This window comes from Littorina saxatilis, linkage group LG13 (assembly GCF_037325665.1).
Source record: "Littorina saxatilis isolate snail1 linkage group LG13, US_GU_Lsax_2.0, whole genome shotgun sequence".
In the NCBI taxonomy this organism is placed as follows: Eukaryota; Metazoa; Mollusca; class Gastropoda; order Littorinimorpha; family Littorinidae; genus Littorina; species Littorina saxatilis.
In genome coordinates, this window is record NC_090257.1 from 40,631,900 (window position 1) to 40,657,415 (window position 25,516).

Here is a 25,516-nt window from a genome sequence, read left to right on the forward strand (position 1 = left end):
GGGTAGGTATGACCTATATGGGACATGATTTGATATACGCTGTTAAAGTAGGTGATACCCTTTTCTCTTTGTTTTTTTCAATTACACTCTCTTGAAGTGAAGATACTCCATTAGAAGCAAAGAGGTTGGTTTTTTTTGTACAAATGTACTTCTTGTATTTTTTTTCTCAGGCATGAGATTTTGTCAGATTTCTGGCATTTCAAAGCTCCAGGGATCTTTCTAAAGATTCTCAGATGGGGCAGATGTGCTCATGTTTTTTTATTTTACAATTTCACCATCTTATATTATTGTATTTGTGTTGTTTGTTCAGTCTGCAGTGAGAGTGACGCCATGTTGGGACAAGGGTTGCGGATTATGCTTTCCACTTCCAGCTGTTTTCCATTGCATGAACTCATGCCTGATGATATACTTCCAATAATTTTTATGTTTGCTGTTGTTTTTCTTTTGTTTTTCAGTCTGCGGTGGGTGAAGCCATGTTAGGACTGAGGTTGGGGGCACCGGCCACTTCCACCCCTTTCCCGTCTTCCACCCCCTACACAGAAAACCGTGCGACGGAGCGTGTCACCAGCAAGCCTTCCACCGACTCCTTGATGCCGCTAGCTGGGGCGTCATCCTCCACTTCCCATCACTCCCAGCAAACCACGCTCAGCAGCGGCATCAGCAGCATACGGGGGGACGTGCAGAGCGACGGACCCACCCCCGTTCCACAGTCCTTCATGCCCAGGTGAGAACAGCTGGCACGAGGATGGCCAAACCTCCAAATTTTAACTTGCTAGCTGGGCTAGTAACTTCAAGAAAGTAACTAGCCCGCCAGAAATGTTGTTGGCCTGGTACATATCACGGTTGCTGCATTTGCCGTGTTTATAACACTTTGAAACTCGATATTACAACCACAAGTGTTGCATTTGACCAAAATTTTCACTGGCCAGCCAGACGAGTTTCCAGGCTGTTTCTACTAGCCCGGCGGATTTTTTACTGGCAGACAATTTGAAGAGTCAGCTTTCAGATGATCTGGAAGTTGTTTTTTTAGATAACAGGGGTTGTGCTTATTGGGAAATAATGCATCAATCAATCAATCAATATGAGGCTTATATCGCGCGTATTCCATGGATACAGTTCTAAGCACAGGGATTTATTTTTTTTTATTTTTTTTATTTTATGCAATTTATATCGCGCACATATTCAAGGCGCAGGGATTTATTTATGCCGCCGTGTGAGATGGAATTTTTTTACACAATACATCACGCATTCACATCGGCCAGCAGATCGCAGCCATTTCGGCGCATATCCTACTTTTCACGGCCTATTATTCCAAGTCACACGGGTATTTTGGTGGACATTTTTATCTATGCCTATACAATTTTGCCAGGAAAGACCCTTTTGTCAATCGTGGGATCTTTAACGTGCACACCCCAATGTAGTGTACACGAAGGGACCTCGGTTTTTCGTCTCATCCGAAAGACTAGCACTTGAACCCACCACCTAGGTTAGGAAAGGGGGGAGAAAATTGCTAACGCCCTGACCCAGGAGCGCAAGTGCGTTACCACTCGGCCACCCAGTCCATATGCATAAATATTTCAGTTTTCAGTATTTTATGTTCTTGCCCAGGTGAGAAAATAACCACCAGGCATGGAAAGTGTCAGATGATCGGATATTTTCAGAGGTTGATCTGGAAGGTGGTTTTTTTTATAACAGAAGTTGTGGTTATTGGGGAAATGTTGCATAAATATTGCATTTTTCACTTCAGCATTTTACCTTTGTGTCAGGTTGATTTGGGGGTACCCTTATATGAGTGGCAGTGAAATGACCCCTGTAAAAGAAATCGTTGATCCAAAAAGTGTACCAGATAGCCGAGTATATATGGCATAGAATGTTTGAATGAAATTCCAGGGTAATGAATACTTTAGTTAGGGTAGGAAAGTTGTGGCAATCATTTTTTTGGAACAGTTTATTATTTTGTATACGTGTACCCACTACCTGTGTATGTGAACCACAGCGGCTACACCACTCCCTGCACCCCGTGGCGAGAGGAACAGTCACGCAGACCTCCAGACACAACTGACCGCCAGTCTGTCTTCAGGCCACCAGGTAATGGTCAATGTCTTTGTCCACTGTACTTTCTCTTATGGGGGTCGACTTGAACCACTTCTACCCATAAGGCCTTAAAAAAATTCAGCATTAACTGTTTCCGACTCTCCGACTGACGCTATTTTCTTTCTCCCAAACCTTAAAAAAAATGTGTATACAAAAATGACAAAACTCGATTCTGCCGACTTCACAAGAAAAGCTTCTCTTCTTTGTCATGCACGTGTACAAGTTACGGTCTGTGAAAGCCACATGCGGCTGGGTAAACAGAAAAAGGATAGGACTAGTATCAACAAAATACCAACGACAACCAAATATGACCTTTATTTAATTGGCCTTGTCATTGAAAACAAACTTCTTTTTTCTAATGTATATCCCAACAGTGGGGCACGCTGCAATAGGTGATACTCAGTGTCGCCCGTACATTACAGGCAATAACCATGCTAGCGGTCGTTGTTAAGCGCAACTTTCTGGTATCTTGGGGACATTCTGAGATAAGTCACATCATCTTATTTTTCTCTCTTGTATGTCCACTTAAAAGTTCACTAGGCCAAGTTTCATTTGAATTTTTTTTTGTCCTAAATTAAATGTTTAAACCTTTTTTGTTTTGTCCTGAATTAAATGTTTAAACCTTTTTTGTTTTTTAAAACATTTTCTCTTACACTTAAAAGACAAAAGTGATCACCAACAGAAAAACACTTCTCACCTTACGGTTTAATTTCTTAGACTTAAATGTTTTCTGTGTAATGAATGAAATAGTGTTTCTGTCTTGTTTGCACAGAGACTGCCTTGGTGTTACGGAGTTCAAGGGCAATGACATCCAGCACATTGACCGGTCGAGCACAACACGACAACAGTGAGTTGCTTCCCTTCTCACAGCATTTTCTGTCATCAATACCAGAAGACACTTTTCGGAAAGAACTGTGTGTGACGCGTTGTGTTGTGTGTACAATAGAACTGTGTGTGATGCGTTGTGATGTGTGTTCAATAGAACTGTGTGTGTTGTGTTGTGTGTTCAATAGAGCTGTGTGTAACGTGTTGTGATGTGTGTTCAATAGAACTATGTGTAACGTGTTGTGTGTTCAATAGAGCTGTGTGTAACGTGTTGTGATGTGTGTTCAATAGAACTGTGTGTAGCGTGTTGTGTGTTCAATAGAGCTGTGTGTAACGTGTTGTGATGTGTGTTCAATAGAACTGTGTGTAACGTGTTGTGTGTTCAATAGAGCTGTGTGTGTTGTGTTGTATGTTCAATAGAGCTGTGTGTAACGTGTTGTGATGTGTGTTCAATAGAACTGTGTGTGATGCGTTGTGTTGTGTGAACAATAGAACTGTGTGTGTTGTGTTATGTGTTCAATAGAGCTGTGTGTAACGTGTTGTGATGTGTGTTCAATAGAACTGTGTGTAACGTGTTGTGTGTTCAATAGAACTGTGTGTAACGTGTTGTGTGTTCAATAGAGCTGTGTGTAACGTGTTGTGTTGTGTGTTCAATAGAACTGTGTGTAACGTGTTGTGTTGTGTGTTCAATAGAACTGTGTGTAGCGTGTTGTGTGTTCAATAGAGCTGTGTGTAACGTGTTGTGATGTGTGTTCAATTGAACTGTGTGTAACGTGTTGTGTGTTCAATAGAGCTGTGTGTGTTGTGTTGTATGTTCAATAGAGCTGTGTGTAACGTGTTGTGATGTGTGTTCAATAGAACTGTGTGTAACGTGTTCAATAGAACTGTGTGTAGCGTGTTGTGTGTTCAATAGAACTGTGTGTAACGTGTTGTGTGTTCGATAGAGCTGTGTGTAACGTGTTGTGTTGTATGTTCAATAGAACTGTGTGTAACGTGTTCAATAGAGCTGTGTGTAACGTGTTGTGATGTGTGTTCAATAGAACTGTGTGTAACGTGTTGTGTGTTCAATAGAGCTGTGTGTAACGTGTTGTGATGTGTGTTCAATAGAACTGTGTGTAACGTGTTCAATAGAGCTGTGTGTAACGTGTTGTGATGTGTGTTCAATAGAACTGTGTGTAACGTGTTGTGTGTTCAATAAAGCTGTGTGTAATGTGTTGTGATGTGTGTTCAATAGAACTGTGTGTAACGTGTTCAATAGAGCTGTGTGTAACGTGTTGTGATGTGTGTTCAATAGAACTGTGTGTGATGCGTTGTGTTCTTGTGAACAATAGAACTGTGTGTGTTGTGTTGTGTGTTCAATAGAGCTGTGTGTAATGCGTTGTGTTGTGTGTTTTCAGCAGCCAGTGAGGTCCCAGAGTCTGAGCTGCTGAAGGACTTGATCTACACCTTTCAGGGCATCGAGGGCAAGTGGATCAAGCTGGATGCCGGTCGCGATGGCTACAGGATTGACTCACAGGTAAGCCTCACACATTAACCGTATCCATTGTAGGCACATATGACATGAACATTCTGATTTGGTTCTTTGGAAAGCTTGTCAATTTCACTTTCCAAGGTCCTTTTTACAACAACAAAAATCCAAACAAGTTTTGTCGTTGTGTTTTCCCTTCTTCTTCTTCTGAGTTCCTGTTGCCATGCTAGACTGTCAAGGTTGTTGATGTGACGAAGTATGCAGTTCGCCGCAGGGACTCCGCTGGGCCCCAAAGTTTATCCTTTAGGTCCACCATCTCTGGCCAGAATTCACTTCTCAGGCCCGCAAGTGTTTTCCCTTAAAAGTTATACTTTCATGATTAATGCTAATAATGGGTCAGAAATTACGTATTTCCAATGATGGCACTGGTGCTCAAAACCCACCACATGGCCCATTCCTTAACGTGGTGTGGTGGTTTGCGTGTCTCGGTGACCCTAAGAGCTATGCCAGCGGGAGTGTAAACTCCTGGCAGGGCTTCCCAAGCTGGACAGGCCGAAGGGTAGAGGCCAGACTAATATGGACCAACCTTGTGCTCACAGGGCAGGTCCTTGGGCCATGAGCTAAGGGTGAGGTAACCCTGACAGAAACCTCGAGTGCTGAAGACGTATGTGTTGGGCCGCACGGCGCACTCCAACAAACCACAACACTACGCATCAACTGCCATTATGACACTTGGAAACAGAATTGACAGTAATGGTGCTCGCCCTGTGAGGATCCACCAGGCAGGTGCAGCGCCGGGCTCCGCGCCTCAAAGGAGTCCACCCTCAGCTACTGGAGGTCCCTTCATCTCGTCTTGTGGAGCCAGGGGACGAGAAAGGAAAGCGACTGGCCGGAAAAACAGCAGAGCCAAGGACAACCCCACTATTAACATCATGCATTGGAATGCAGAGGGGGTATCCAATAAGAAGGAAGAATTAGAGCACTTCCTCTATGAAAACAGCATCAACATCTGCTGCATTCAGGAAACACACCTGCAAGAAGGGAAGCCCTTTAAGATCCGAGGGTACCAGGTGTTCAGGAGTGACCGACAAGGGAGGAAGAAAGGAGGAGTGATGACTCTGGTCAGGAACAACATAAATGCCAGTGAAACCAACAGATACATGGAAGAAGCAGAGTACATAGAAGTCAAGATAACGACCAATGACAGCAAGATGAACATCGTCAACTACTACTGCCCCAACGACAAGATGCTGTCGCTTGACACAATCCAGGTCCCTGACAGTGGCTTCCTCATCGCTGGAGACTTTAACAGCCAGTCCCAGAGTTGGGGATATAAAACACTAGACAGGCGAGGAGAAGACATTGAATCTTGGCAGGACGACAACCACCTGATCCTTGTCAACGACCCCACAGATCCATCTACCTTCTACTCGCGCCGCTGGCACTCAACAACAACACCAGACCTGGCATTGTGCACGGATGACATCCACAAAAACATCTCAAGAAAAGTGGATGAACAGCTGGGTGGAAGCGACCATCGCCCAGTTCTCCTTACCATCAGTAGAGACTCAGCATCTGAGCATCCACAACACCCGAGATGGAACTACAAAAAGGCAAAGTGGGGACTGTTCAACATACGAACAAATGAGCTGACCAGAGCCATAGAAACAGAGGGGAGAAACATCAACAACGTGATAAAGGAGTTCAATGCTAGCATAATCCAGGCAGCCAAGGACAGCATCCCACGTGGAGTGAGGAAGGACTACATCCCATACTGGTCCGATGAGCTGCAGAAGACGCACGATGCACTCACAAGAATGAGAGAAGAGGCAGAGACGAACCCTAGCCAGGAGAACAACATCAAACTCCAAGAAAGCAAAGCAAAACATCTGAAGACAAAGCTAGAGTGCAAGAGAAGAGGCTGGAGAGAAAAGACCGCAGGGCTGAATATGGAAAAAGACACAACAAAGCTCTGGAAACTTACAAGAGCACTGAATGAAGAGGGCAACAAGGGACAGAAGATCACCCTGGAGGAGGAAGGAAGAACACTCACCGGAAAAGCCGCTGCCAATGCTTTCGCCCAAGCATATCGGGGAGAAAGCGACACCACCATACCCTTGCCTCTACAAAAGGAAGTCAGAACAAAAATTAGAGAAAGAACAGAAAGAAACGTCCAGGATGCCATGCAACAAAACATCACCATGGCCGAGCTGAAGAATGCCATCAAGAAGCTCAAAAAGAAGAAGTCTCCAGGTCCAGACAACATTACGAATGAGATGTTGCAACACATAGGCAACTCGGCCCTCCAGAAACTACTGGGCATCTTCAACCTCAGCTCGAGACAGGGACAGGTACCTCAGTGCTGGAAGGAAGCCAGGATGATCCCAGTTTTAAAGAAAGGGAAAAACAAGACCAAAACCCTGAGCTACCGACCCATCAGCCTGACAAGCTGCGTATGCAAAACCATGGAGCGCATTGTCAACCAGCGCCTGCAGCTGTACCTGGAATCAGAAAGCATCATCGTCCCAGAACAAGCCGGCTTCCGACAGCACAGAAGTACGGAGGACCAGACAACACACCTTAGCCAGGTCATAGAGGATGCTTACCAGGCCCAGAAGGTCACCCTGGCCACTTTCATTGACCTGCAGAAGGCCTTCGACAAGGTCTGGAAAGATGGACTCCTTGTGAAGCTCCTACGTTCCGGCGTCAAAGGCAACATGTACCAGTGGACCAAGTCGTACCTGCACAACCGAAAGGCCAGAGTGCTGGTGGACGGTCACTGTGGCCGAAAGGTGCTACTACGCCAAGGAGTTCCACAGGGAGGAGTACTCTCCCCCACGCTATTCATACTCTTCATTAACGACCTGGTACCAGAGTTGCCCAAGGGAGTCCAAGCGGCACTGTATGCTGATGACCTTGTTCTCTGGTGCTCGGAAGAGTATGCAACCACAGCAACCTACAGGATGCAACTTGCCCTAGAAAAGGTTGCAGTGTGGGCGGAAGACTGGTGTGTGACCATCAACAGGGAGAAGACCACTGCCACTCTCTTCACACTCTCTGCCAAAGCGACACCTGGCAAACTGACCTTGGGTGACACACCCCTGAAATTTGAAGACCAGCAAACATACCTGGGGGTCACCTATGACAAGCGCATGACCTGGAAACAACACATCATGAATGCAGAGGGAAAGGCCAGGAGAAAACTAAACATCATGCGGAAGCTGGCAGGATCACACTGGGGTGCAAACGAGAAGATCTTGAAATCAGTCTACCAGGGGACTGTACGACCGCACCTTGAGTACGGATCAAGCTCTTGGGCAACAGCAGCCAAGACACACCAGCAGGCCCTAGACAAAGTACAGAACCAAGCGCTGAGAATCATCACGGGCGCAATGAAATCAACACCCATACAGAAGATGGAACAGGTGACTGGCATTCCTCCACTGAGCAAAAGGCGAGACTGCAAAACAATGGTACAAGCCACCAAGTACCAGTGCACTCATGACCATCCAATGAGTGACAGACTCAAGAAGATGTCCTCAGGCAGGCTGAAAAGATCAAGCTTCGCTCTTGAGGCAAGGGCTTTGCAGAAGAAACATCAGACAGAGATGCCAGAGCTAGTGGAGCCACCATCTTTCTCCCTTGACGCCCCACCCTGGGAAGACAGACAAGGAAACCTGGACATACAGACCAGTGTCCCCTACCTCACAACAAAGGACGAGCAGAGCAATGTGACGAAAAAAGCCCTGACTCTTGCCATGCTTGAAGAAAGGTACCCCCAAGCAGCATGGATACGGGTGTATACTGATGGGTCAGCCACAGAGGCCGTCAAAAATGGAGGAGCGGGGGTGTATGTCCAGTACCCCAGTGGAGAGAGGCAAGCAGAGGCTATACCAACAGGCCTCCACTGTACAAACTACAGAGCTGAGGTACAGGCACTGATCCATGCAGCATACACCATCAACGACAGAGTCAACCATGACAACCAGGTGGTCTTCCTGACTGACGCTCTGTCAGTACTACAAGCAATGACCAGTAGCAAACTGCCTCAGCTGGAACACGCTCTACACAACATCAAGAGCCTGAGGACAGTACTGCAATGGATCCCCTCCCACTGTGGTGTACAAGGAAACGAAGAGGCGGACAGGATGGCAAAGCTGGGTGCAGAAGATGAGCAAGAGAACAACCCTGTGAGCCTGACAGAGATGAAGACCATCATTAAGTCTCTGCACAGGACGCCCCAGCCACAGGACAGCTACCACCTGCTATCCAGACCACAGCAGGTGGTCATCTTCCGCCTGAGAACGGGACACAACAGACTTAACCAGCATCTCCACAAGAAGCTGCATGTTGTGCCCTCCCCCATGTGTTCTTGTGGGGAAGCAGAGCAGGACACTGCCCACATCCTACGAGACTGCAGGAACCACCAGGTGCTGAGAGAGGAAATCTGGCCAATGCCGGAGTCCCTGCACAACAAGCTGTACGGGCCAGTGGCTGCGCTGCAGAGGACCACTAATTATATTTCAAGATCTGGACTCCAAGTGTGATCGGCGATCGAAAAGAAGAAGAAGAAAGTGCTCAAAAAAACAATTCTGGGAAAACAGCGTGGACAGTTTTTACAATGATGTCAAATGTTAATAACTCACTTTGAAAATGATCACTTTCATGTGTTGTTTTCACCACAAAATGCTGTTTCCAACAGGCAGGAATACCCAAAGCGGTGAGACACGTTGTCAGCAAGCTGTCAGTGTGATTATATGTTGTTTTCATCACAAAATATTGTGTCCAACAGGCAGGAATACCCAAAGCAGTGAGACACATTGTGAGCAAGCTGTCAGTGTGATTATGTGTTGTTTTCATCACAAAATATTGTGTCCAACAGGCAGGAATACCCAAAGCAGTGAGACACATTGTGAGCAAGCTGTCAGTGTGATTATGTGTTGTTTTCACCACAAAATGCTGTGCCCAACAGGCAGGAATACCCAAAGCAGTGAGACACGTTGTCAGCAAGCTGTCAGTGTGATTATGTGTTGTTTTCACCACAAAATGCTGTGCCCAACAGGCAGGAATACCCAAAGCAGTGAGACACGTTGTGAGCAAGCTGTCAGTGTGATTATGTGTTATTTTCATCACAAAATGCTGTGTCCAACAGGCAGGAATACCCAAAGCAGTGAGACACATTGTGAGCAAGCTGTCAGTGTGATTATGTGTTGTTTTCATCACAAAATGCTGTGTCCAACAGGCAGGAATACCCAAAGCGGTGAGACACATTGTCAGCAAGCTGTCAGTGTGATTATATGTTGTTTTCATCACAAAATGCTGTGTCCAACAGGCAGGAATACCCAAAGCAGTGAGACACATTGTGAGCAAGCTGTCAGTGTGATTATATGTTGTTTTCATCACAAAATGCTGTGTCCAACAGGCAGGAATACCCAAAGCGGTGAGACACATTGTCAGCAAACTGTCTGAGTGCGGCTGGCTATACAACAAGATTCGTACCTACGTCCAGTCTAGGAGCACAGACAAGGCCTTTGGGCTAATTGGCCAGGTAAGATTGATTTTTTTTATGATTAGGATGACCTGTACAACAAGATTCGTACCTTTCTTCAGTCACGGAGCACAGACAAGGCTTTTGGGCTGATTGGCCAGGTGAGATTGACTCATGGTGAACTGAATTTTTATGATTAGAGTTAGCTGTACAACAAAGTATGTAGTTACGCTCACTTCAGAAGTAAAGACAAGGCCTTTGGGCTGATTGGCCAGGTGAGATTGACTCAAGGTGAACTGATTGGCCAGGTGAGATTGACTCAAGGTGAACTGATTGGCCAGGTGAGATTGACTCAAGGTGAACTGATTGGCCAGGTGAGATTGACTCAAGGTGAACTGATTGGCCAGGTGAGATTGACTCAAGGTGTACTGATTGGCCAGGTGAGATTGACTCAAGGTGAACTGATTGGCCAGGTGAGATTGACTCAAGGTGAACTGATTGGCCAGGTGATATTGACTCAAGGTGCACTGATTGGCCAGGTGAGATTGACTCAAGGTGTACTGATTGTTCACTGACTTTTTTTTAATTACAGTAGAACCCCCTGTTTACGACTTTGGAAAAACCTTGAAAATTAGGTCGTAAAAAGGTCTTAAAAGGGGGGTTTGAGTTTTTGGCCGGTTGGTCATGAATTTGGTTGCAGTGTATGTACTGTCATGTTTACACACAAACACACAGTTGTAGTTTACTGTCATATCAAAACACACACACACACACCCAAACACATTACAGCAGAACAACTTGAACTCAAATTTCAAAGAAAATTTACTCATGGCGTAATACTCGCTCCCCACTGAGTGAAGCACATTTGACATTGTGGCGCAACCAGTAAAATCCGAATGTTCTAACTCGATAGAAAGCATAACGACTTTTCTCCCGAATCATCTTTCCGCTCATATGAATGATTCGTCGTCTTGCATCGCTAAACTTGACCACGATCGTTGAGGTCTTCGTACAGGCTCCTCTCTTTGCGTACTTTCGCTTCACTATCCTTCTCAGCATCTAGATAACACCGAGTCATTATCCTTGACGACACACAGGATTTTCGTATTCCCCACTCCCAAGGAAGTCGCCGCGGATTGCCACTTCGCTCGATTAGCGATTACTTTATTAGCTCTCTACTCAAGAGTCGGCGCTTTTCTTTTTCTTTCGCGAATCTTCGTTTGTCAACAAGACAGTCGTCGTGACAAGATAGCGTGCAGAAAAAAACCGGATGTATCAGGATCTCGCGCGCGCGAGATTTCGTTTTTATTTCTTCTCGCGATAGTTGGAGGAGCGAGAGCCGCCATGTTGTGTTTTCGTCTGCTCGAAATATGCGCAAAAGTCGTAAATCATCCCAAAAAGCTCAGTCGTATGTTGCGTTTTGGGTCATTATCCTTGACGATACACAGGATTTGCGTCTTCCCGACTCCTAAGGAATCGCCGCGGATTCTATTGTGCTCGAGATTTTTTTATTTTTTCGTCTCGCGATAGTTCGAGGAGCAAGAGTTGCCATGTATTGTTTTCGTCTGCTCGACTACAAATGCGCGAAAGTCGTAATTCACCCCCAAAAGCTCGGTCGTAAGTCGCGTTTTGGGGTGAGTCGTTCACTGGGGGTTCATTATATAGTAGAATGCATCCGTGGTAGCAAAATCGGTCGTAAAAAGGGGGTGGTCGTAAACAGGGGGTTCGCTAAGAGAGAGTTCTACTGTATCAAAAACAAGAATTAATTTTAAATTTATTAGTCATGTTTGTGTGTTTCAGAGTTTCTGTGCAGCACTACACCAAGAGCTGACCGAGTACTACCGCTTGATAGCAGTTTTGGAAGCACAGGTAAGTGCCTAGCAGAGCTTTTATAAAAAGTCCTGATCCAATCCAATACCACATTTTTTATTTTTGTTTTTGTTTTGGGAGGGGGGGGGGGGGAGGGGTGACAAAGCGCATTAAAATTGTTGCTGTCTAATGCTTTTTTAATGTGGAAGTTTAATGGTTTTGGAGCAAAAAGAAGTCACAGAAAGCAGTTTTTTATATTTAGTCAAGTTTTGACTAAATATTTTAACATCGAGGGGGAATCGAAACGAGGGTCGTGGTGTATGTGCGTGCGTGTGTGCGTGCGTGCGTGTGTGTGTGGTGTGTGTGTGTGTGTAGAGCGATTCAGACTAAACTACTGGACCGATCTTTATGAAATTTGACATGAGAGTTCCTGGGTATGAAATCCCCGAACGTTTTTTTTCATTTTTTTGATAAATGTCTTTGATGACGTCATATCCGGCTTTTCGTGAAAGTTGAGGCGGCACTGTCACGCCCTCATTTTTCAACCAAATTGGTTCAAATTTTGGTCAAGTAATCTTCGACGAAGCCCGGGGTTCGGTATTGCATTTCAGCTTGGTGGCTTAAAAATTAATTAATGACTTTGGTCATTAAAAATCGGAAAATTGTAAAAAAAAATAAAAATTTATAAAACGATCCACATTTACGTTTATCTTATTCTCCATCATTTGCTGATTCCAAAAACATATAAATATGTTATATTCGGATTAAAAACAAGCTCTGAAAATTAAATATATAAAAATTATTATCAAAATTAAATTGTCGAAATCAATTTAAAAACACTTTCATCTTATTCCTTGTCGGTTCCTGATTCCAAAAACATATAGATATGATATGTTTGGATTAAAAACACGCTCAGAAAGTTAAAACAAAGAGAGGTACAGAAAAGCGTGCTATCCTTCTTAGCGCAACTACTACCCCGCTTTTCTTGTCAATTTCACTGCCTTTGCCATGAGCGGTGGCCTGACGATGCTACGAGTAAAATGGCATTGCGTTCAGTTTACAATACAATACAATACAATACAATAACTTTATTAATCTCTAAAAGAGAAATTACATTGCTGCGCGTTTGTGTCCGTAATAATAACATACATAAAACATTCAAAATAAACATTTGTTCTTTGTCCTGAGAAAATATAGCACATTGGTTATCACATAAGAAAGTATATTAAAAATAAATTAACATGCATTCTGTGAGTTCGACAGCTACTTGACTAAACATTGTATTTTCGCCTTACGCGACTTGTTTTAAATATACAGCAGAGAAAACTTTCATGTTTGTGTTGTTCGTTTCATGGAGTGTCTAATATTTGGGTTATCACTATATGCCCATTTAAACCACACAAAAATGTTTGCACGGCCATTCAGGCAGCTATACTCAATTTTCAGGGGGTTCTTGTAGTTTGAATAACACTTTTGACAGGAAATCAGAGATGCATGTGTTTATTTGAGCACTAAAATACTTCATGAGTGAAATAGCTTAGAAGTGCATGTGTCAACTTGTAGCATTTCTCTGTGCACAGCTGCAGCAAGAGGACGACGACCAGGGCATCGGTGAAGGTGACAGGTTGACCTTGAAGCGACTGGTGGTGTGGACGTACGACCCTCTCCTCCGTCTTAAGATGTTGGCCGCCCTTGTTGATGCTGGGAAAGGTCTGTCATACAGTGTTGACATTTACTGAACATGTCCAATATGCTCAACAGGTTTTATATGAAACTACTGGAAGGTGTTACAGTGAAACCCCCTTCAGAGACCTCTCAAAATCTGAGAAAATCAGATCTTAAAAAGGCGGGTGCCACTATCCTAGTTCTGATTTGATTGCATGTTTCCTTTGGCAAGGACAGCAAAATAAGGCTTGGTGGGTCAGGGTTTTTTTTCACGTTTTTTTTCTTTGAAGTTCGTTTTTTATTTACACAGGCACCTGTGGCTTTTTATTGGCCGGAAATCATGCAAGCTGTGTCCCTTGGGTGTCAGAGAAGAGTAACTTTTCTTGTAAAGTCTGAAAAGTTGTTTTTAATTAACTTTTGGGGGGATAAATAAACATTCTAGTGTCGGATGGGGAATGGGAATCATTGGTGTATCTTTTCTTGGCCAAATAGAATGGGTATGGAAAATACAAACAAAGTCGAAATATAAATGTGAAAGATACTTTGAATTCCCAATAAATAAAATATGAATGTCAGTTGTGTGTTGGTGTTGCAGGCAAGAAAGGGGGAGCGCTGGCGTCGACTGTCTACGCCTACATGCAGCATGGAGACCCCTACATCAAGGCTCTGATCAAGCACACGCTCACTCTGGTATGTAGTGTATTGCGACTAGCGTTGCTCTCTCTCTCTCTCTCTCTCTCTCTCTCTCTCTCTCTCTCTCTCTCTCTCTCTCTCTCTCTCTCTCTCTCTCTCTCTCTCTCTCTGTCCTACTCTCTTTCTCTCTGTCTCTCCCTCTCTTTCTCTCTCACTGTGTCTCTCTCTTTCTCTCTCTCTCTCTCTCTCTGTCTCTCTCTCTCTCTCTCTCTCTCTCTGTCTCTCTCTGTCTCTCTCTATCTCTCTGTCTCTCTGTCTCTCTCTCTCTCTGTCTATCTCTGTCTCTCTCTCTCTCTCTCTCTCTCTCTCTCTCTCTCTCTCTCTCTCTCTCTCTCTCTCTCTCTCCTACATCAAGGCTCTGAACAAGCACACGCTCACTCTGGTACGTAGCATGCTTCACACCGTTTACTGGAAGCATTTGTTTGGGGGGTAAAATTGCCCACAGATTACTGGGAAATAGCTCGGGGTTCAAATCCAGTTGTCACTATCGCATGCACACGATAAAGAAGATAAGTTCACAGCGTAAGTCTCAAGGCTTGGAAACAGGAATACACGCATGCGGGAAAAAGAACAGGAAAAGAAATTGGGTAGCGCCGTACTGTACGGCAGCTTGCTTCCGGGGTGAGAAAGTAGCCACAATTTCCTCGCAGGACTTTAGGAAATCTTACCCTTGTCTTTATTCTTATAAAGTTGGTGACACTTGATCACAATCATTCGTGTACAGTGGAACCTCCCATAATGACCCCTCCTAATAACGACACCTCCTGTTTTCCAACTGATTTTCTGGGCACACTGTTTATGAACTTTGCGTTGTATGGGTGATGTAAATGATCAGCTTGGTGCGACACCCATGTCACTATGTGTGTATATATATAGCTATTCTGATGGACACGTGGGGCAATTCGGGGGCTGTGATTGGATGGTCTCTTCCGATCATCAAAGCATAATGCTACGGAAGTCAGCCATTTTTGCCAATACCCAAAAGCATATTGGCAATAACAAAGACGCATGGTTCCGGTTTACCCATCTGTACCACACGATGTTTCAATACACCCCTTCGGAGTTTCGAGTGCGCATGCGCGGCTAGTCACATTTTTGGCGGTAGGGGGCGCTCCGTTGTACCAAACACTCTGCAGTGTACCGTACACAAAGAGCAGTGACTATCGTGGGACAAAAACCACAGAAATATCAAAGAGATAAGAGCTTACGAGGGAAAACTTGAACGCAATCGGCAATGTACCTCTTCTGAAGACCTCGTGTTTGGTACAATTTGCAACCCCAGCATGCAATGGGATTTGCTGTCGCCTGAGACTCCGAAAGGGTGTATTGACAACAGCACACACTGACAACTTGAAATTCTTCTCGGGAATGTTTTTATGCTTTACAAATGTCGATAGCATACCCTTTTCTGCTAACTTCCCGATGAAACAGGACTAAACCAATTATTTTCTGTCCCTAAACACCACAAAATGCCCAAAGTCGAAAGATGTAGTACAAACAGGGGAGTAAAACGGAACAGCCGTTTTTGTGTGCCTGTGTGAGCTCAGTTGCTGACTGACACAAACTTTCGCATTCGGCTTTTCTTATCTCGTAACTCCATACTAAATACCCCACTTCCCCTCTGAAGTATTGATGTACAACCCATGGCACTAACATTCATGTAGTCGTTTATAACTGAGGTTGAAAAATTCGCTTCATGACGAGACAAGTATAAATGCCATTCACCCAAACTAAAAACTTCGCTGCCGTCTGCTCGCGTTGTACGGATTAGCTGTTCTCTTCTCCTCCCCTTGTTGCATCCTAGTTCTTCAGTTGTTTCTAGTTTTCCGTTGATGTTGTGTTTTGGTCTTCTTCATAAGTAGTCTTGTTCAAAATTTTAAAAAAATCAAACTTCTTTTTTGTTGTATACGAATGAACTAATAAAAAGCTGTTTAACAGCTGTGTTGTCAAATCTAATGCGCATAAGAAATGGCGTCTGCTATCAAAACCCTGAGATCAACGCATCGACGCAAAAACTGTCATTTTGTAAGTGTGGAACAGCAAATCAAGGTCAGAACAGCTATATAAACGCTATTGTATTTTCAGCGTAGCAATAGGGTCCGATATTTTGACTCGAACAAGTATAATGCGACTCGTCTTCGACTCGTCGGCATTATATTTGTCTCGTCTAAATATCGGACCCTATTGCTACGCTGAAAACACAATAGCTGTTAATATTTTTTTCTATTTTTATCCCATACATTATGTGTTGTATGGGTGTCATAAATATTTGACTTCATGTTTCACTGGTATCACTGATCATGTTTATTTTCCTATTATCATGCACCTTATGAAGTATAAGTGTTACAAATTACGAGGTTTATATTACACAGGTGTCTCAACCTATCTACTCCACATTGATGCGATGGATTTATGACGGAGAATTGGAGGACACATACCATGAGGTCAGTTTTCAAAGCAGGAAGTCTTTGCTTGTTCGTGTTTTGACTAAATGTTACGTAGAGGGGGGAATCGAGATGAGGGTCGTGGTGGTGTATGTGTGTGTGTGTAGAGCGATTCAGAGTAAACTACTGGACCGATCTTTATGAAATTTTACATGAGAGTTCCTGGGTATGATATCCCCAGACGTTTTTTTCATTTTTTTGATAAATGTCTTTGATGACGTCATATCCGGCTTTTCGTGAAAGTTGAGGCGGCACTGTCACGCTCTCATTTTTCAACCAAATTGGTTGAAATTTTGGTCAAGTAATCTTCGACGAAGCCCGGACTTTGGTATTGCATTTCAGCTTGGAGGCTTAAAATTTAATTTATGAGTTTGCTCATTAAAGTTGTCATTAAAATCGATATTTTGCAAACAGATTTAAAGTTGATTGCATCGTATTCTTCATCACATTCTGAATCTAAAAATATATATATATTTATGTCATGTTTACTCTTAAAATGTGATCACAATTAACAAAAATAGAATAATTAGTCTTACGATTAAAATGTAAGAAATCGATCCAAAAATGATGTCATCTTATTCGTGATCATTTCCTGATTCCAAAAACATATAGATATGATAGGTTGTATTCAAAACAAGTTCAGAAAGTTAACAAGAATACAGAAAAGCGCGCTTTCCTGCTTAGCACAATACGCTACCGCGCTAATCTGGCGTGTCAATATCACACGTGGAAGGTGAGCGATTTTCTTCATGCAGGGATTGACGAAGCTGCTCTGTCTTAGTGAATAAATACAGTGCGTTCAGTTTCATCCCGTGAGTTCGACAGCTTGACTAAATGTAGTAATTTCACCTTACGCGACTTGTTTTTCCTTGAGATTACATGTACCGAGATCCACTGTTGAAATAACGTCTCTTTTGCTACCAGTTTCATCATATACACACACAAAAATTAGTTTTGAAGATTTTTTGCTAAGGTTATCAGCAGATGCGTTTGTCTTGTTTGACAGTCTTAAAGCACATTACCCTGTTAAGAGTAAAGTGGAAGTGTCTTAAGTTTGTGTCTTCAGGTGTGAGTTTTGCACTGTTTCTTCGTTTCAGTTTCTGGATTTTGTTCAGGTACAGAACAAAGGATTAATTACATAAAACTCGGACATTTGTAAAAGATTTCCAAGTGTAATTACATATACACATGTTGGTCCATCTTTCAGTTCTTCGTTGCCTCGGACCCGACGGTGAAAGACGACCGACTGTGGCACGACAAGTACAGTCTCAGGAAATCCATGATCCCCAGCTTTCTCTCCACCGACCAGGCTCGCAGGGTAGGTTACAATGCAGTTCACTTCTGTATTAGTGATACTGTAACACAGAGATAGCTCTCCACCGACCAGGCTCGCAGGGTAGGTTACAATGCAGTTCACTTCTGTATTAGTGATACTGTAACACAGAGATAGCTCTTCTCTCCACCGACCAGGCTCGCAGGGTAGGTTACAATGCAGTTCACTTCTGTATTAGTGATACTGTAACACACAGATAGCTCTCCACCGACCAGGCTCGCAGGGTAGGTTACAATGCAGTTCACTTCTGTATTAGTGATACTGTAACACACAGATAGCTCTCCACCGACCAGGCTCGCAGGGTAGGTTACAATGCAGTTCACTTCTGTATTAGTGATACTGTAACACAGAGATAGCTCTCCACCGACCAGGCTCGCAGGGTAGGTTACAATGCAGTTCACTTCTGTATTAGTGATACTGTAACACAGAGATAGCTCTCCACCGACCAGGCTCGCAGGGTAGGTTACAATGCAGTTCACTTCTGTGTTAGTGATACTGTAACACAGAGATAGCTCTCCACCGACCAGGCTCGCAGGGTAGGTTACAATGCAGTTCACTTCTGTATTAGTGATACTGTAACACACAGATAGCTCTCCACCGACCAGGCTCGCAGGGTAGGTTACAATGCAGTTCACTTCTGTATTAGTGATACTGTAACACACAGATAGCTCTCCACCGACCAGGCTCGCAGGGTAGGTTACAATGCAGTTCACTTCTGTATTAATGATACTGTAACACAGAGATAGCTCTCCACCGACCAGGCTCGCAGGGTAGGTTACAATGCAGTTCACTTCTGTATTAGTGATACTGTAACACAGAGATAGCTCTCCACCGACCAGGCTCGCAGGGTAGGTTACAATGCAGTTCACTTCTGTATTAGTGATACTGTAACACAGAGATAGCTCTCCACCGACCAGGCTCGCAGGGTAGGTTACAATGCAGTTCACTTCTGTATTAGTGATACTGTAACACAGAGATAGCTCTCCACCGACCAGGCTCGCAGGGTAGGTTACAATGCAGTTCACTTCTGTATTAGTGATACTGTAACACAGAGATAGCTCTCCACCGACCAGGCTCGCAGGGTAGGTTACAATGCAGTTCACTTCTGTATTAGTGATACTGTAACACAGAGATAGCTCTCCACCGACCAGGCTCGCAGGGTAGGTTACAATGCAGTTCACTTCTGTATTAGTGATACTGTAACACAGAGATAGCTCTCCACCGACCAGGCTCGCAGGGTAGGTTACAATGCAGTTCACTTCTGTATTAGTGATACTGTAACACAGAGATAGCTCTCCACCGACCAGGCTCGCAGGGTAGGTTACAATGCAGTTCACTTCTGTGTTAGTGATACTGTAACACAGAGATAGCTCTCCACCGACCAGGCTCGCAGGGTAGGTTACAATGCAGTTCACTTCTGTATTAGTGATACTGTAACACAGAGATAGCTCTCCACCGACCAGGCTCGCAGGGTAGGTTACAATGCAGTTCACTTCTGTGTTAGTGATACTGTAACACAGAGATAGCTCTCCACCGACCAGGCTCGCAGGGTAGGTTACAATGCAGTTCACTTCTGTGTTAGTGATACTGTAACACAGAGATAGCTCTCCACCGACCAGGCTCGCAGGGTAGGTTACAATGCAGTTCACTTCTGTATTAGTGATACTGTAACACAGAGATAGCTCTCCACCGACCAGGCTCGCAGGGTAGGTTACAATGCAGTTCACTTCTGTATTAGTGATACTGTAACACAGAGATAGCTCTCCACCGACCAGGCTCGCAGGGTAGGTTACAATGCAGTTCACTTCTGTATTAGTGATACTGTAACACAGAGATAGCTCTCCACCGACCAGGCTCGCAGGGTAGGTTACAATGCAGTTCACTTCTGTATTAGTGATACTGTAACACAGAGATAGCTCTCCACCGACCAGGCTCGCAGGGTAGGTTACAATGCAGTTCACTTCTGTGTTAGTGATACTGTAACACAGAGATAGCTCTCCACCGACCAGGCTCGCAGGGTAGGTTACAATGCAGTTCACTTCTGTATTAGTGATACTGTAACACAGAGATAGCTCTCCACCGACCAGGCTCGCAGGGTAGGTTACAATGCAGTTCACTTCTGTATTAGTGATACTGTAACACAGAGATAGCTCTCCACCGACCAGGCTCGCAGGGTAGGTTACAATGCAGTTCACTTCTGTGTTAGTGATACTGTAACACAGAGATAGCTCTCCACCGACCAGGCTCGCAGGGTAGGTTACAATGCAGTTCACTTCTGTGTTAGTGATACTGTAACACAGAGATAGCTCTCCACCGACCAGGCTCGCAGGGTAGGTTACAATGCAGTTCCCTTCTGTATTAGTGATACTGTAACACAGAGATAGCTCTCCACCGACCAGGCTCGCAGGGTAGGTTACAATGCAGTTCACTTCTGTATTAGTGATACTGTAACACAGAGATAGCTCTCCACCGACCAGGCTCGCAGGGTAGGTTACAATGCAGTTCACTTCTGTATTAGTGATACTGTAACACAGAGATAGCTCTTCTCTACATGGTGAGAACATTGTGGAACATTCTCCACAGAATGATGAACATTCTCTTAATTATGAAACATTTTGTACATGGCGGGAAACATTTGGTACATGATGGGTTCATTTGGTACATGATGGGTTCATTTGGTACATGATCGGTTCATTTCTTATAATTGGTACATTGTGTATACATTTTGCACATTGTGTATACATTGTGTACATGGTTGTAAACATGCCCTGCATGGTAGATACATTTTGTGCAGTGTGGCTTCATTCTGTACATGTTTAGTACATTGTGGGTGTGTGTTGCGAATATTCTGTACATTGTGAGTACATTATGTTCACAGAAGATACATTGTGGATACTACTGACAGGCAAGTCCATCAACTTCCTGAGACAGGTGTGCGTTGAGATCAGTGTGTGTTGAGATCATTGTGTGTTGAGATCAGGGTGTGTTGAGATCAGGGTGTGTTGAGATCATTGTGTGTTGAGATCATGGTGTGTTGAGACCATGGTGTGTTGAGATCAGGGTGTGTTGAGACCACTGTGTGTTGAGACCACTGTGTGTTGAGACCATTGTGTGTTGAGACCATTGTGTGTTGAGATCATGGTGTGTTGAGACCACTGTGTGTTGAGACCACTGTGTGTTGAGACCACTGTGTGTTGAGACCACTGTGTGTTGAGACCATTGTGTGTTGAGACCATTGTGTGTTGAGACCATTGTGTGTTGAGATCATGGTGTGTTGAGATCATGGTGTGTTGAGACCACTGTGTGTTGAGACCACTGTGTGTTGAGACCACTGTGTGTTGAGACCACTGTGTGTTGAGACCACTGTGTGTTGAGACCATTGTGTGTTGAGACCATTGTGTGTTGAGATCATTGTGTGTTGAGACCATTGTGTGTTGAGACCATTGTGTGTTGAGACCATTGTGTGTTGAGACCATTGTGTGTTGAGATCAGGGTGTGTTGAGATCGTGGTGTGTTGAGACCATTGTGTGTTGAGACCATTGTGTGTTGAGATCAGGGTGTGTTGAGATCAGGGTGTGTTGAGATCGTGGTGTGTTGAGACCATGGTGTGTTGAGACCATGGTGTGTTGAGACCATTGTGTGTTGAGATCAGGGTGTGTTGAGACCATTGTGTGTTGAGATCAGGGTGTGTTGAGACCATGGTGTGTTGAGATCATGGTGTGTTGAGATCATTGTGTGTTTAGACCATTGTGTGTTGAGACCATTGTGTGTTGAGATCAGGGTGTGTTGAGACCATGGTGTGTTGAGATCATTGTGTGTTGAGATCATGGTGTGTTGAGACCATTGTGTGTTGAGATCATGGTGTGTTGAGATCATGGTGTGTTGAGACCATTGTGTGTTGAGATCAGGGTGTGTTGAGATCATGGTGTGTTGAGATCAGGGTGTGTTGAGATCAGGGTGTGTTGAGACCATTGTGTGTTGAGATCATGGTGTGTTGAGATCATGGTGTGTTGAGACCATTGTACGTTGAGATCAGGGTGTGTTGAGACCATTGTGTGTTGAGATCAGGGTGTGTTGAGACCATTGTGTGTTGAGATCAGGGTTTGTTGAGACCATTGTGTGTTGAGATCAGGGTGAGTTGAGACCATGGTGTGTTGAGATCAGGGTGTGTTGAGACCATGGTGTGTTGAGATCAGGGTGTGTTGAGACCATTGTGTGTTGAGATCAGGGTGTGTTCAGACCATGGTGATTTGAGATCAGGGTGTGTTGAGACCATGGTGTGTTGAGACCATGGTGTGTTGAGACCATGGTGTGTTGAGATCATGGTGTGTTGAGATCATGGTGTGTTGAGACCATTGTGTGTACAGACCATTGTGTGTTGAGATCATGGTGTGTTGAGACCATTGTGTGTACAGACCATTGTGTGTTGAGATCATGGTGTGTTGAGATCATTGTGGGCTGTGTTTGTGGGTGCAGATACTGCTGACGGGCAAGTCCATCAACTTCCTGAGACAGGTATGTCAGGACCGCACAGCCATCAGGGGAAGAGACTCCGCCATGAACACCGACATCAAACACGGTGCGTCTTTTCACCCTCTCACTTCGCCTTTCTAACGTTCACAGAGCTGCTAACAGCTATGCTTTTTTCATGCTAGGTTTTAAGAGCAATTGCTAGGCCAAGCTTAAGATTGCTACGCTTAAACAAAGCATGCAACAGTTCCCTCTTTTTTGTGAGTCCTGGTACTCTTTACTGCTTCCCACCCGGTGTAGCGCTCACAACATGGGTCATATGCGGGCGTGCGTGAGCGTGTGTGTGACTGAGATTGCAAGCGATGTTTGGAAGGGCGTGTATGGATTGATTGATTGTACTCTGGCCAAAACATGTCCCTAGTGTACTGCACATGGTTGAAATAAAGTCTTATGTCTTATGTCATAAAACATCATTCACACTGAAAAGTGGCTCTGCAGATACTCTCTAATGGCCATTTTATGTTCCTGTATGCTCATGAAACTTTACTAAAAATGTGTATTCTTGTGCAAGGTGGCATAAATTCGGATGTGGGAATGAATTGAAGAAAATGCTACACTAAAACACACCATTTGCTATGCTGAAAATTCCCCCCAAAAATCTAAAAAGTTGTGATTGTGGCGTGCAGGCCAGAGCATGTTCATTCAGGATGAGGATGCATCGTTCCAGAAGATGATTGACGGAGTCTACACCGACACCAGTCGCCACCTCCTGGACGTGCTGCACGCAAAGTACAAGTTCATGGACCATCTCAAGGTCAGGGTCAAGGTCATTTTAGGTCTGAATTAGATTAATTTACTGCAAAGACAATGCATTGTATACAGACAGAAAATGACGTTCGTGAAAAATCAATTTGTATGAAGACGAAAAAGAAAACGAATTGTAAAAAGGGGAAAACATCTGTATGAAGACAACAACATTTGCAGAAAGTTTACAATAAAATTGTGCCTGAGTGATTTTGTTTTGTTTTGCGTCTTTGTTTGAAGTACAAGGTAAAATTGTAAGTTTTTAAGATCTGAGAAACAAAGGGAAAGAAACGCTCTTATGTGCAACAGAGTAAGTGAGAGTTCTGCAGAATCAATCCCCTGGCAGCTGAGACAATAACAAGCATTGAAATGAACAAGCAACTTTCATCCTCAAAAAGGGCTTCAGATTGTAAAACTAGCAATTGTTGGAGGAGATACTCCTTGGTGTTTGCAAGGGTAGTGGCTTACTGTTGTTTTCTGTGCTGCTTTCAGGCCATGAGGAGATACCTGTTGCTGGGTCAGGGAGACTTTATTCGCCATCTGATGGATCTCCTGGAGTGAGTATAGTCTCTCGCTGTCTGTCTTTCTCTCTCTATCTCTCTCTCTCTCACTTTTTCTCTATCTCTCTTTCACTTTTTCTCTCTCGTTCCCCCCCCCCCTCTCTCTCTCCCTTTCTCTCTCTCCTCTCTCTCTCTCTTTCTCTGGAAGCGACTGCAGGTGCTTAACAGGTTTACAGTGGAACCCCCCTTTTAAGACCTCTAACAATCTGAAAAAATCAGGTCTTAAAGAGGAGGGAGTCTTAAAATGGGGGGTCTTAAAAGGGGGGTTCCACTGTAGCAGACTTTCTCTAAAAAATGTAATGGGTATATGTTCCTTCTGTTCTTTCCTGGCCTAAATGCAGTAACTAAAAGTATATATTCTTGGTTGAGCAATCAAACACTGATGTGTGGTTGATTTTAAGATAATGCTACACTGAAACACCATTTGCTACACTTAAAATTCTGAATTGCTACACTCAGCTTCATAGGGGTTGGCAGTTGTGTATGTGTGTGAAGAATAACCGCAACCATTGCTACCCTTAAAATTCTGAATTGCTACACTCAGCTTTATAGGGGTTGGTAGCTGTGTGTATGTGTGAAGAATAACCGCAACCATATCTACACTTAAATACATGCGGCATGGTATTTTACAAGACATGTAGGAGGGTAGAGAAAAAACAATTAGGGATAGCACTTCACCCTTTTAACACAAGATAGTACTAATCGAACCGGAACAACTTTTCTCCTTAAGCACTATGTAAAAGTTGCTTTGATATTTTTAAATAATTAGAAACGTCCTCCGCTAGCCATCGGGACAGACTTTATAAACTAAGGCTGTGTGTAGGGAGGACTTGGCCAAGCCGGCGGGCAATCTGTACTTGCACAACCTCAACGGCATCCTGGAGACGGCCATCAGAGCCACCAACGCTCAGTACGACGACGCTGACATTCTCAAACGTCTCGACGTCAGGCTGCTCGAGGTCAGAACAATTCACACCTGTTTACCCTTAATATTTTTGAGTAATTATTTACTATTTGTTTAGGATTTGGGGAAAAAATACTTCATTTGGGTCCAGACTACGATTTTTAAATGTGCTTTAAATTAGGTTTATGTTGCTGAGGTTGGTCAGAACCATTCACACCTGTTTACCCTTATTATTTTGGAGTAATTAATTACTTTTGCTTTTAGGATTTTGGGGAAAAAATACTCTATTTGAGTCCAGACTACGTTTTTCAAATGTGCTTTAAATTAGGTTTGTGTTGCTAATATGTTGGTGTTTGTAACCACTGGGTTACTATTTTGGTCAACAGATTGCATTGTACTACTTTTTGACTTGACCATTACTCTTGTCAAGTTTTGGGGGTAAACAAGTCTGGAACATGCGCATTCATACAATTTGTTTTCCTTTTTGGTCTCCGTAGTTGCATCAGTTGTTCTGACACAACTGATGGAACAATTTCCATTTAAAGTGATATCATTCAGGGTTCAGAGTTTTGTGTTCCGCCCCAAACATTGCCGAAGCTTGGGGCCCACTCCGCCCCAGGATAAATTCCAACAATGACAAACCGAAAATTCTAATGCCAGAGCCAATCACTAAAAATCGCCGGTCAAAGTTGTCACTGAAATGTGCGTAACGATCAATGCCGCAGTCAAGGAAAAAAAACATTGAAATCGTCGAAGGACAATGCCGCAAGGGAAATAACTCCCAGATTGCGCTCTTTAGCGTGAGAGATAAGTATCGCCTTCAAATGCCAAACGCAAAATGTGGCGACACATCCCTGGTGTAAAAAGACATGGAAATGAAGATGAAGAAGAGGGTGTAGAGAAACGAAAAAAGGAGACCGATGCAGCCAAAAGCGCGAAGCGCTGTTGTAATTTCAATG

The 25,516-nt window shown here is 44.0% G+C and overlaps 1 protein-coding gene across 3 annotated transcripts in view; it reads left to right on the forward strand.

Annotated features, from left to right (window-relative positions):
• Window positions 1–25,516, forward strand: part of LOC138945741 (gamma-tubulin complex component 3-like) — a 46,605-nt gene that overhangs the window by 3,598 nt on the left and 17,491 nt on the right. For 2 of the 3 annotated variants that reach the window (XM_070317236.1, XM_070317238.1), the window contains exons 6-19: window positions 456–724; window positions 1,997–2,088; window positions 2,867–2,941; window positions 4,317–4,435; window positions 9,810–9,935; window positions 11,676–11,744; window positions 13,265–13,394; window positions 13,945–14,039; window positions 16,415–16,486; window positions 17,694–17,804; window positions 22,296–22,398; window positions 22,976–23,103; window positions 23,586–23,650; window positions 24,477–24,612. In XM_070317236.1, coding sequence (XP_070173337.1) covers window positions 456–724; window positions 1,997–2,088; window positions 2,867–2,941; window positions 4,317–4,435; window positions 9,810–9,935; window positions 11,676–11,744; window positions 13,265–13,394; window positions 13,945–14,039; window positions 16,415–16,486; window positions 17,694–17,804; window positions 22,296–22,398; window positions 22,976–23,103; window positions 23,586–23,650; window positions 24,477–24,612 — 1,590 coding nt within the window. The remainder of the gene's footprint in view (window positions 1–455; window positions 725–1,996; window positions 2,089–2,866; window positions 2,942–4,316; window positions 4,436–9,809; window positions 9,936–11,675; window positions 11,745–13,264; window positions 13,395–13,944; window positions 14,040–16,414; window positions 16,487–17,693; window positions 17,805–22,295; window positions 22,399–22,975; window positions 23,104–23,585; window positions 23,651–24,476; window positions 24,613–25,516) is intronic. The other variant, XM_070317237.1, reaches the window with a different exon arrangement.